This window comes from Vicugna pacos, chromosome 10 (assembly GCF_048564905.1).
Source record: "Vicugna pacos chromosome 10, VicPac4, whole genome shotgun sequence".
NCBI lineage: Eukaryota > Metazoa > Chordata > Mammalia > Artiodactyla > Camelidae > Vicugna > Vicugna pacos.
In genome coordinates, this window is record NC_132996.1 from 64,021,973 (window position 1) to 64,035,883 (window position 13,911).

Below are 13,911 nucleotides of genomic sequence, written 5' to 3' on the forward strand. Positions count from 1 at the left end.
TGTCCTGCCAGAAGCAAGGACCATTCAGCTTCACAATTAGCTTCAGACTGGAAACTTCTTTCCCACTAATTTCAGAGAAGAGATCAAGGTGGCAGAATAGAAGGGCATGGAATTCACCTCCCTCTGCAAACACACCAAAAGTACATCTACGTGTGGAGCAGTTCTCACTGAAAACGAAGTGAAAACTGGCAGAGCTACCGCAAATGAGGGGAATGATCAGTTGTGAGGGACTGTGCCAGCCTGGCCCTGGAACAGCAGCTGAACAGGGCGGGTGCAGCCATCACTGGCACTTTTGGAGGGAGCACATCGGAAGTAGTCCAGGACTCTGACTGCGGTTGGGACACCACAGCCCATGCCCACAGCCAAGCCAAGTTCCTGCACCTGCTCCACTTGCTCCAGGACTGCTCCCTCTGGAATGAGGCTGCCTGTGCTGGGAAGGCGGAGAGTATCCATGTGTAGGGAACACAGCCAGATCAGACTCACATCTCTGGGCTTCTGCTCCAGCAACTTGGGACCCAACCCAACCCCAATAGGATGGTGGTGAATACTGAGCAGGGGGAAGCTCCAGCTCACACCTGGTTATGGCTGTAGCCCCCCAGTCTCCAGCCCCACCTCCTACCAAGGAGACAGCTGCCAGCACACGCTAGGGAAGGATGTGACTCCTACTCACGCCAGATCCAGCTCTTCCACCAAAGCCAGTGGGCGCACACAGGCTGTATAGGGAACCTCCTACACAAGGACATCCCTTCAAGGCAAAAATCGTTAATTATTTCAATTAATTTCATAGAGACAAAAAATGTTAGGCAAAATGAGAAGGTGGAGGAATTTGTTTCAATTGAACAAGAGAAAATCACTGGAAAAAAACAATGACCAGAAATAAATACCAGATAAAGAGTTCAAAGCATTAGTAAAAAGAATGCTAACTCAAGCAGAGAAAAGAATAGACAAACACAGTGAGAACTTTAACAAGGAATTATAAATTATAAAAATATTAAAAAAAGAACCAGTCAGAATTGAAAAACACAACAACTGAAGTCAGAAACAAAATAGAAGGAATTAACAGCAGACTAGGTGATACAAAAGAATGAATAAGTAATCTGGAGGACAGAATGGCTGCAATTCCCTGTGGTGTACAATATAGCCTTGTTGCTTATCTATTTTATACACAGCAGTTTGTATCTTTTAATTCCATACCCCTAATTTACCCATCTCCTCTTCCCTCTCATTTTTGGTAATGACTAGTTTATTTCTATATCTGGGAGTCTGTTTCTGCTTTGCATATACATTCATTTGTATTATTTTTTAGGTTCCACATATAAGTAATAACATACAGTATTTGTCTTTCTCTGCCTGTATTATTTCACTAAGTATAATGTTATCTAAGTCCATCCCTGTTAATGCAAATGGCGGAATTTCATTCTTTTTTATGAGTGAGTAATATTTACATATTTATTTATTTATTTATTTATTTCTCTCTCCATCCATTCATCTGTTGATGGACAAGGTTGCTTCCATCCATAGACTATTGTATATAGTGTTTCTATGAACATTGGAGTGAATGTATCTTTTCAAATTAGTTTTTTGGCTTTTTCTAGATATATAGCTAAAAGTGGAATTGCTGGATTATGTGGTAGTTCTGTTTTTAATCTTCTGAGGAACTTCCATGTTAGAAGTTTTCCATAGTGGTTGCACCAGTTTATGTTCCTACCAAGAGTGTACAAGGGTTCCCTTTTCTCCACATCCTCTTCAACATTTATTATTTGTAGACTTTTTGATGATAGCCATTCTGACAGGTATAAGGTGATATCTCATTGATGTTTTGATTTGCATTTCTCTAATAATTAGCTCTGCTGACCATCTTCTTATGTGCCTGTTAGTGATTTATATATATCTTCTTTGGGAAAATGTCTATTGAACTCTTTTCCCCCTTTTTTTCCTTCAATTAGGTTGTTTTTTCTTTTGATATTGAGTAGTATGAGCTGTTTGTATATTTTGGATATAACTCTTTGTCAGTCTCATCATTGGCAAATACTTTCTTCCTTTCTGTAGATTGTCTTTTTGTTTTGTCTAGGGTTTCCTTTGCTGTGCAAAAGCTTTTAAGTTTCATTAGGTCCTATTTGTTTATTTTTGTTTTTATTTCTTTTGCTTTAGGAGACTGATCCAAGAAAATATTGTTATGATTTCTGTTAAACAGTATTCTGCCTATGTTCTCTTCTAGGAGTTTTATGGTTTCAGGACTTATATTTTGGTCTTTAATTTATTTTAAGTGTCTTTCTTTTTCTGCATATGGCGTGAGGGAATGTTCTAATCTCATTATATTAGTTGTGGTTGTCCAGTTTTCCTAGCATCACTTGCTGAAGACACTGACCTTTCTCCATTGCATATTCTTACCCTCTCTATCATAGATTAATTGACCATAGATGTGTAGGTTTATTTCCAGGCTCTCTATTCTATTCCATTGATCTATGTGTCTGTTTTTGTGCCAGGAGAATGCTATTTTGATTACTGTAGTTTTGTAGTATAGTCTGAAGTCTGGGGAGTGATAACTCCACTTTTGCTCTTTTTAACTAAGATGTTTTTAAAATTTAGGGTCTTTAGTGGTTCTGTATACATTTTAGGATGATTTATTCTAGTCTTGTGAAAAATGTCATGGGTATTTTGATGGTGATTGAATTAAATATGTAGATTTCTTTGGATAGTCTGTCAATTTAAAAAACTTAGTTCTTCTAATTCAAAGGTACAGGATGTCTTTCCATTTATGTGAATCACATTCAGTTTTCTTCATCAATGTTTTGTATTTTTCGGAATATAGGTTTTTCACCTCCTTGAGTAAGTTTATTCCTAGGTATTTCTTTTGATGCAATTTTAAATGTGAGATTGTTTGTTACTTTATCTTTCTGATATTTCATTATTTGCATATAGAAATGCAACAAATATCTGTATCTTAATCTTGTATTCTGCAATGTTGCTGAATTTATTTATTAGTTATAACAGTTTTTTGTCGGGTGATGCTTTAGGGTTCTCTATATAGATCATCATGTCATCTGCAGAAGTGGTAGTTTTAATCTTCCCTAACAATTTGGACACCTTTTATTTCTTTTTCTTGTCTGATTTCTGTGGTTAAGATTTCCAACAATATGTTAAGTAGAAAGGGCAAGAGTGGGCTTCCTTGTTTTGCTCCTGAATCTAGCGGGAAGGCCTTCAGCTTTTCACTGTTAAGTATTATGTTGGCTGTGGGTTTGTCATAAATGGCCTTCATCATGTTGAGATATGTTTCCTGTATAACCACTTTGATGGAAGTTTTTATTATGAGTGGATGTTGAATTTTGTCAAATGCTTCTCCTGCATGATTGAGATGATCATGTGATTTCAATCTTTCCTTTTGTTAATGTGGTGTATCACGTTGATTTCTCTCTGTTGAACCATCTGAGTGATACTGGAATAAATCCAAATTGATCATGGTTTTAAGTCTACAGATTGCTTTAAAGATGTCATTACAATTGTTATCATACTTCTAAATGATTTATAGTAGTCTAACATACAAAAATTAAAAATCAAGACTAGGTTGTTCTTAGAAATTGGTAAGGACCCATCAGGTCATCTAATCTGAGCCTGAACGCCAATATTGGGGGCCTGACTGCAGATCTACCGGAAAGAGCATAAAATGTATCCTGGGCTGAGTGTCTAAAGACAAAGAGTCAAACCTTACTTTAAAATTGAATGTTGTTATTTTCAATTCAGTGAATTAAAATATGCTTTTATTATTGTTTCCCTTGTCTCATACTCTGGTCTTCCTTTTATAAATTAATATTGTCATATGAAGATGTAACTTATGGATGATGAGTTGTAAAGATGAAAATTGAGCTAAGTAATGATGCCCATATAATGATGTTTATCATCATTGAAAAAAAGAACAACAGAAAAACATTCAGTAATAAACCCATACCCAGGATATTTGACTCCAAGGTTATATCTAAGGATATACTATCAGAAGTGAATCTCATTGTTTTAAATTATACTATAAAAGTAGACTAATTTCATTTATCTCTTTAACTCAGCTTTATGTTCATTTGTGTGTATGAGTTACACAAGCTTTGAATAAATGATGGCTGTGTGAGCATGTACTTAAATATGCATGTGAGCCTAAATGTGCGCACAAGAGTGTGGTTGATCACATAAAATAATTAAATGTAAGTAATAAGAAATTTTATAATAAGAATTTTACAATCATGATTGATACTTCCTAAGCTATTATTCTTCAGATGTATTTGTAAGCCATTTATGTCATGGACTTAACGGAGAACTTGAGAAAGTACCTCAAGAATTTACAAAACTGTTGGCTTACAAGACATAGAAACAACCTAAATGTCCATAGACAGAAGACAGGATAAAGCAGTTGTGGTATATTTATATAATGGAATACTAATCAGCCATAAAAAAGCAATAAAATAATGCCATTTGCAGCAACATAGATGGCCCTGGAAAATGTCATTCTAAGTGAAGTAAGCCAGAAACAGAAAGAAAATTACCATATGATATCACTCATATATGGAATCTGAAAAAAAAAGACAAATGAATGTATATATAAGCAGAAACAGACACAAAGACATAGAAAACAAACTTATGGTTACCAGTGGTGAAGGGGATGGGAAGAGATAAACTGGAAGTTCGAGATTTGCAAATATTGACTGGTATATATAAAATAGGTAAACAAGTTTATACTGTATAGCACAGGCAACTATATTCAATATCTTGTAGTAGCTTATGGTGAAAAAGAATATGAAAATGTATATATGTATATTCATGTATGACTGAAGCACTGTGTCAGACTCCAGAAATTGACACAACATTGTAAACTGACTATACTTCAATAAAAAAAACTGTTGGCTTAGCAAGGCAATATTTTCCCAATCTTGACTGAACTGTATGAAAATGTCTTGATGTGGATTTTATATAATTAAAATCTAAATCTTATTGAAGACTTTGCCTTCCTCACAGCCTTTTTAAAGGCACTCTTGACCTCTTTGTTCCTCAGGCTGTAGACCAGTGGGTTCAGCATGGGAACAATGATGGCATAGAACACAGATGCCAATTTGTCTGTGTCCATGGAATGGCTGGAGCTGGGCTGCAAGTACATGAAGACACCTGTCCCATAGAAGACAGAGACGGCAGTGAGGTGGGAAGCACAGGTGGAAAAAGCCTTCTGGCGTCCTTCAGATGAGCGCATCCTCAGAATGGTGATAAATATAAACAGATAGGAGATCAGGATGACCAGGACAGAAAAGAGGGCATTGAAACCCACCACAAAAAATATAACCATCTCATTGATGTAGCTGTCTGAGCATGAGAGAGCCAGGAGAGGAGGGCCATCACAGAAAAAATCATCAATCACATTGGATCTACAGAAAGAGAGATTGAATATGTTCCATGTGTTCAGAGACGCCTCCAGAAAACCAAGGACATAGGAACATATGATCAGACACAAACACAAGCTTGTTGTCATGATGCTGGTGTAATGTAGTGGTTTACACACTGCTGCATAACGGTCATAGGCCATGGAGTTCAAGAGAACAATTTCCACAACAACAAAGAATGCAAAAAAGAACAACTGAGCAGCACACGCATTGTAGGAGATGACCTTGTCTCCTATAAGGAATCCAGCCATCACTTTGGGAGTGACAGCTGTGGAGTAACCAAAGTCCGCCAGAGACAGGTTACTGAGGAAGAAGTACATGGGAGTGTGGAGATGAGAGTCCAGCAGGATCAATGTGATCACCCCCAAGTTCCCAAGCAGAGTGATGAGGTAGACGAGAGTGAACACCAGAGAGAGTGGGATCTGCAGTCCTGGGTCATCAGTTATCCCAAGAAGAATGAATTCAGTCATCTCTGTACGATTCTGCATTGGGGTCATTGGTGCAGTATGTGAATATCCTATAGTAATGGGGAAAGAGAATCTAGGTGGTAACTGAGCTTAGATCCATCATTATGTCCAAGGTATGCCTTATATTGGAATTCTATGAACTTAACATGAGCAAAAAACAAAATATAATGATTAAATATTGGAAGATATATAGCTAAAAGGATTTTGGAGATAACATATCCAAATCTTCTATCCTCATCAATGGTTGAAATAAAAGTTCAGAGATGAAAATAGACTTCTGTGCAATCAAAGGATTTGCGACTGAATGAGATATGTTGGCCTCTCAATTCAGATTTTCAAACACTGGACACAGAAAAATTGTGCAATGAAATAGGTTAGTGTAATTTAATTCTTCTCATTTCAATTACCACTATTGTATCAAGAGCAGTATTATAGTCTAGCAAAACATAGTTTAATATATCATGTTCTAGCTTTCAGTAGTCTCAGAGGATAATAGGGAACACAGAATGTGGTGTTACTATATAGTGGGTACAAGAGGAATGCCTGTGCAAGAAATGCAGACATCCAGAGAATAAAAGTTAAAAGCATGAGTCAAGACTAAGGACATCTGGATGCAAATTCCAGCTCCAGCATGTACTAGATGGCTGACCCTGGGGATAGCTTGATAACACTTGTCCATCACTTTTCCCTTGAACTCATTATCAAACTGGAGTGATCATGCAAACTGGCACTGAAAGTTTTGGCACATTATGACTCGGGCAGAGCTATTGGTCTATATACTGATTAGAGGAGTAGATATTGTAATAGAGGAATCCAGATAACTCTGAAAACCAACATCCTATAACCTCATTCATTCCATTTGCTTTTGCCCCAAATTCCTTTCACTCTCATATTCTGTCTATAACTTCCTCCAATTTTTCGCCCAATATTCTTCTTCTACTCAGATAGTGCCCAGTACAGCTATGCCAAGTAAGGATCAATCTGTTTTCTGAGTCAGCTTTTGTATTAAGTAGGGTGTCTGAGCTTCAGTTTTCCATCTATAAAATGGATATAACAATATCGCTTAGCACTTAACAGAAATTCAATAAATGTAGATATTTTTACTATTAGAAGATAGCGAAAGGCTCTATCTAAGGACCAAAGAGTAGTTGAGATTAGGAAAAGCTTCTAAGAGGGAATGAAATCTGGGATGTTATGATCCATTCATTTTTCTTTGCATGAATTTCATTAATTAGTGCAACAGATAGTGATGGCTTGGACCAGGGTGGTAGTGAGACAGATAATGAGAAAAGATCCAATTCTGGACATATCTCAAAATTAGAGCTGGTTGGATTTTCTGATTTATTGAGCACAGGGCATTGAGGAAAGAGGGAACAATAATTCCATTTTTTGTATAGTGGTACAGGGAATAGGGTAGACGAACCAGATATTTGAGAAAGAGCAAGACAGATGATTCCAGGTAAGTCCTGCTGAGTTTGAGATCCTTTTGGCCATCTGACTCAGAAGGGCTGCATAAACAATTTAGAACTGCTTGCATCATATTTTATTATTTTGAACTATATTGGAACTTTCCGAATGGGGTAACCTTCAGATATCACATAAAATCCACAAAACTAAATGACACCACTAAAGGAAACAGCTTGGAGAAAACAAAAATCAGAGTATTATAATGTACGAATCAAGAACATGAGGCAATATAGTGTTAAGAGGAATATGGGAGAGAACATTACCATAACTGAGATGGCTAAAAGTGAAACGTTGTCCCAGGACACAGATTTCAGCTGGACCAAGCTTGTAAAGGGAACTTTCCGAGAAGAGGTTAAGAGTGTGTTGGGTTATGTTGATAACTGTCCATAAATTTCAGAGGGCCTGGTGGAACGATTTGAGGAGTTGATCAGCAGTCAAAGCTGGGAATAGAAAAAGGATATGAAGGAATATGGTCATTATTTAACAGGGGTTGATGGCGGATCTGAGATTCCTCAGCTTCATGGTGAGTGACACAGTGACAACCAGGCTATTAGGCTGTGGAGTGGGAAGAGAGGGTCAAGGTCTTGACAGAAGCCTGAGGTTTTCCACTCTCTTCTTACTCTTGCTATTCATGTTAGGAAGGCCACTGGAGAATTTTCCAGAGAAGGCACTGTCTTGGTTACTCAGCAAAGTACTTACTTTCATCAGTAAACATATATAGATATCCAAAAATCTGGAGAAAACAATGTACTGAAAGGCTTTTCATTATTAAAAACTTTCTTTTTGATGTGGTATAGTTATACAATGGAATACTACTCAGCCATAAAAACTGACAACATAATGCCATTTACAGCAACATGGGTGCTCCTGCAGAATGTCATTCTAAGTGAAGTAAGCCAGAAAGAGAAAGAAAAATACCATATGAGATCACTCATATGTGGCATCTAAAACAAACAAACAAAGCATAAATACAAAACAGAAATAGACTCACAGACATAGAATACAAACTTGTGATTGCCAAGTGGGTGGGGGGAGGAGAGATGGACTGGGATTTCAAAATTGTAGAATAGATAAACAAGATTATACTGTAGAGCACAGGGAAATATGTACAAGATCGTATGGTAGCTCACAGAGAAAAAAATGTGACAATGAAGATATATATGTTCATGTATAACTGAAAAATTGTGCTCTACACTGGAATTTGACACAACATTGTAAAATGATTATAAATCAATAAAAAATGTTAAAAAAAACCTTTCTTCTCAACAGAGTGAAGGAGTGAGACTTAATCCAGCAATTTCTGGTGAGAGGAAATAAATTAGTTTCAGGCACATTCTTGTAACCAAATTAACCTACTGGTGAGAAGAAGAATTATTAAAGGGTTTTGAGTCATATTGACCTCTCAGCAATGTTTCTTCAAAGATTTTATGAATTGGCCCACCACATAGTTGGTGTTCAGGACATAATTAAAAATTGCAATTTTCCTGAGAACATGCTCTGTGCCCTCAGAAAAATTCAAATTTATTCTTCAAAGAATAATACAAGTTTCAAAGCTTCCATGAAGTCTTCAGTAACTTCTCCTCCCTAGACACTGCCCTTCTGTTATTACCTATAGAGCACCATTAACCACTTTCCTACTTGAAATTGGTTTATCTTAAGCTTCATTTCCCATATACGTCATCTATACTATATAAGAAGACATACAAACTCAAATGATGAATTAACTGTGATAGCTAGAATGTATTGAGCACTTTCTGTTTTTAGAGCACCACATGCAGCCTCTACCTCCATTGATTTGTCACCCAGCCATGGGAGACATTATTCCCATTTCACATATGGGGAAACTGAAGCTTGCTGACAAGTACTTACACACTGAAGTCCAAAAAACTAGCAAGTAGCAGAGCTGGTACTTGAAGTCATATCATTTTAAATCAAAGCCTCAGTTCATGATCAGTAAGAAGTATTCCCCTACTATTTTATAAATAATCTAAACTCTCTACCCCAGCGCTGGACACAATAAAGTTACTCATGATAATGCCTTATTCGTGGGTGACTGATTTATTGAATCCATCATTCAGAGAATTAAATACAGAGAATTAAAAAGCATGGTTTGGGAATCAAATATAATATTAGCTACTGTGAATTTGGTAAATAAACTATCTTTCAGAATTCCCACCAAATGATAAGAACTATGTCAACAAATGCTTACAAGCAAACTCCTCTTCTCACTCTCCAAAAAGTAAAAGAAAAAAAAAACATTTCTACATTTAAAAGTGATAGAACTTTTTGATAACAGAAATGAATAAGTCACATAAAGTGCTGGAATTTGTTCAGTAATTCATCCAGCATTCATTCTCTCCTCAAGTACTAAGTATGTACTTACATTACACCAAAGTGTGTCATAATTCTATGATTTACAGTGATACATAAAACACATTACCTGACCTCATGGAGTGTAGTGGATCAAGACCAATGTATAAAATGATCATTATAATTTGTGATTTTTATTCTTTGTGCCCATTATTTTTGTCCCTCAGGCCAGTATGGTAGGATGCTCTCATTTACGCGATAGTTCACCAACCAGGAGGATATGTAATAGTTAATCAGTGTGGGTGCCTAATGCCAGTAATGCTTCTGAATGAGAGCTGGAGTCCAGGTCTGCTCATTTTCATACATTGTTCCTTCTGGTGTGATGTTTATACCTCTTCTTTCAAGCATTTAATAATTGGTTTCTTAGCCCCTCTTTTATTCCTCTTCATTCCTTCCCTTTTTCCTTAGTATAGTTATGTGCCCATAGGGAACTTGCTAACAAAAGTCATGGGTGTGTGAGTTGTTATTTCTTCTCCATTAAACCCATCTGTTCTCAAAAATCAAGAAAGAGAGGCTATTAACATTATTCTTGGAAGAAGTTGATGTGGACATCAGAGCTGGAAAAAAAAAACACATGCTGGTACATCCAACCAATCACAAAAGTCTTAGACAACCAAGCAAGTGACATCTTGGGCCCCTCAGTTAGCCACTCTATGATCCAGCTCCACACACCAGTGAACCACCACTAGCCCCGTGATCTCCTGGGGCTTTGTAGCCAACTAGCAACACAGTCCCACCCACCATTGGACCAGGACCAGGATGAGGACACCTCTGGTCATGTAGCTGGCCATACCAGGACCCAGCTCTGCTCAACAGCAAGTGACCACCTCTGCATAAGGCATAACCTGGCTACCAACCAGACCAGGATCTAGGTATGCCTATCAGCACATCCACAGTCATCATCCTGTAACAACAAAAAGACACACAGCCCATACAGGGAGCAACCCTAGAGCATATCACTCTGGTGAGCAGAGGGCAGTGCACTGCTGGGACACAGGATGTTTCCTACATAAAACCACTTTTCCAAGATAGGGTAACATAACCAACCTACCAAATACCAATAAATAATAACAGTGAATTAGTCAAAATAAGGCAACAGAAGAATATGATCTAAATGGAATATCAAGGTAAAACCCCAGAAGAGGAGATCAGTGAAGCGGAGATAAGCAATCTACCTAACAGAATTCATTGAAACAATTAAGAAGATGCTCAAAGAAATCAGAAGAAGAATGGATGAACACAGAAATTTAAAAGACAGCTAGAAAATGCAAAGAAGAGCCTAACAGAATTGAAGACTACAATAACTGAAATAAAAAATGCACTAGAAGGAATCAAAAGAAGATTAGATGATACAGAGCAATGGAGCAGTGAACTGGAAGACAGAGTAGTGGAAATTCACACAAGGACATCAGAGAAAGGAATTTTTAAAATGAGGACAATCTGAGTCCTCTGAGATAGCATCAAGAAACTCAAATCCTCATGACAGTGTCCCAGAAGGAGAGAGGAGGTGGGGTACAGAGCATATTTGAAGGTATAATAGCTGAAAACATCCCTGACCTGGAAAAGTATCAGACAACCAGGGCCAGGAAGCAGAGAGAATCCCAAACAGGATTAACTCAAAAAGGTCCATACCAAGAGGTAGTATAATTAAAATGACAAAAAATAAACAGAGATTATTAAAAGAAGCAAAGGAAAAGCAACAACTTATGTACAATGGACCTACCATAAGGATATTATTGGACTTCCCAGCAGAAACTCTGTGGGCCAGAACAGGGTGGGTGATATATTTCAGTTGATGAAAGGGAAAAACAAGAATACTCCGCCTGGAAAGGCTATCGTTCAGATGCGAAGAAATAATCAAGAGTTTTACAGATGAGCAAAAGCTAAAAGAGTTCAGGACCACAAAACCAGCTGTACGAGAAATGTTAAAGAGCCTTCTCTAAGTAGAAAAGAATAGGCTACAACTAGAAACATGATAACTGTGAAAGGAAATGTCTCATTGGTAAAGGCAAGAGTACAGTGTTGAGCATTTGTTTTGCAGCAAGTCCTAATGCAGGCCGCGTGCACCTCGAGCAGCCAGGTTGGCACCTCCAGGCTCCTTCCCCAGTAACCACACTGAGCATCTCAGCATCAAGCGGACATAGCTTTAACTGTGTCTGTGAGCATCTGTGCTTTATCTCAATGTATTTTGTTCACCCATCAACAAAATGTGTCCTAAGGTGTTTGCTTCTTTGCTTTACACCATTTTAGCTTACAACAGTTTCATAGCCATGCTCTACTTTCAGATAGTGGGGAAAATGTACGTGTGTGTGTGTGTGTGTGTGTGTGTGTGTGTGTGTGTTTGTATATATACATATATATTTATATGGTTTTATAAAGATATTAAGGAAAAATTGAGGAACTCAGCAACTGAGGATTCAGTACTAGAATGAAGAGAAATGTATTGAGGTAAACTCTTCATTTTCTTACCTGTAATAAAAATTTGACAAGTATCTTAAAATATTAGACACAGGTCCATCCATGCTGCTGCAAATCCTGGAGGGTATTATGCTTAGTGAAATAGGTTAGATAGAGAAATACAAATACTGTATGTTTTCACTTACATGTGGAATTAAAATGATTTGCATCTCTCTGATAATCAGTGATATTGAACATTTTTCATCCTACTATTGGCCATTTGTATATTTTCGCTGGAGAATTGCTTGTTTCAGTCTTCTGCCCATTTTTGCATTTAATTGTAGGGGTTTTTTTATTGTTGCTGTTGTTGTTAAGTTGTATGAGCTGTTTTTATATTTTGGAAATTAAGCCTATGTAAGTTGCCAATATTTCTTCCATTTTGTAAGTTGTCTTTTTTTTTTAAACATTTCTTTATTGAGTTATAGTCATTTTACAATCTTGTGTCAAATTCCCGTATAGAGCACAATTTTTCAGTTATACATGAACATACATATATTCATTGTCACATTTTTTTTCGCTGTGAGCTACCACAAGATCTTCAATATATAAGTTGTCTCTTTGTTTTGCTTATGGTTTCCTTTGATGGGCAAAAGCTTATATGTTTAGTTAGGCCCCATTTGTTTATTTTGCTTTTATATCCTATTGCCTCGGTAGAATGCTTTAGGAGAACATTGCTAAGATTTATGTCAGAGAATGTTTTGCTATGTTTTCTTCTAGGAGGTTTATACTGTCCTATGTTTAATTCTTTAAGCCATCTTGAATTTATTTTTGTGTATGGTGTGAGGGAGTATTCAAACTTCATTAATTTACATGCAGCTGTCCAGTTTTCCCAGCATCACTTGCTGAAGAGACTGCGTTTTTCCCATTGTATATTCTTGCCTCCTTAATCAAAGACTAATTGACCGTAAGTGTGTGGCTTTATTTCTGGGCTCTCTATTCTGTTCCATTGATCCATATGTCTGTTTTTGTGCCAATACCATGCTGTTTTGATTACTGTAGCTCTGTGGTATTGTTTGAAGTCAGGGGTGAGGGTTATTTCTCTAGCTTTGTTCTTTTTCTTCAGTATTGCTCTGGCAATTCTGGGTCTTCTGTGATTCCGTATAAAATTTCATATTATTTGGTTTAGTTCTGTGGAAAATGTCCCAGGTAATTTGATAGGGATCACATTAAATCTGTAGATTGCTTTGAGTAGCATAACCATTTTAACAATATAAATTCTTCCAATCTAAGAGCATAGGATATCTTTCCATTTCTTTAAATCATCTTTAATTTGCTTAATTAATGTTTTGTAGTTCTTTGCTTATAAGCCTTCCACCTCCTTGGTCAGGTTTATTTCTAAGTTTTTATTTTTTCGGATGCAGTTTTAAAAGGCATTGTTTCTTTACTTTCTTTTTCTTATATTTCATTGTTACTAAAAAGAAATGCCACTGATTTCTGTATGTTGATCTTGTATCCTGCTACCTTGCCAAATTCTTTGATCAGCTTCAGTAGTTCTTTTTTTTTTTTTGTGGAACCTTTAGTGTTTTCTATATATAGTATCATGTCATCCACATAGAATGACAATTTTACCTCTTCTTTTTTCATGTAGATATATTTTATTTCATTTTCTTACCTGACTGTCATGGCTAGGACTTCCAATATTATATTGAAAACACATAGTAAGAATGTGCATCCTTGTCTTGTTCCAGATTGTAGTAAGAAGACTTAGATCTTTTCACCATTGAGTATTATGTTGG

General features: G+C 36.8%; 1 protein-coding gene across 1 annotated transcript; it reads right to left on the bottom strand.

Annotated features, from left to right (window-relative positions):
• Positions 1-4,957: 4,957 nt before the first annotated feature.
• LOC107034529 (olfactory receptor 5B12-like) lies at positions 4,958-5,911 on the bottom strand. The gene has a single exon (XM_015247800.2). It carries the CDS (start codon positions 5,909-5,911, stop codon positions 4,958-4,960), a length of 954 nt encoding a protein of 317 aa, XP_015103286.2.
• Positions 5,912-13,911: the final 8,000 nt, after the last annotated feature.

What these genes read in the sequence shown, in the direction of transcription:
- LOC107034529 (XM_015247800.2), bottom strand. Translation starts at nt 5,911, where the DNA reads ATGACCCCAATGCAGAATCGTACAGAGATGACTGAATTCATTCTTCTT.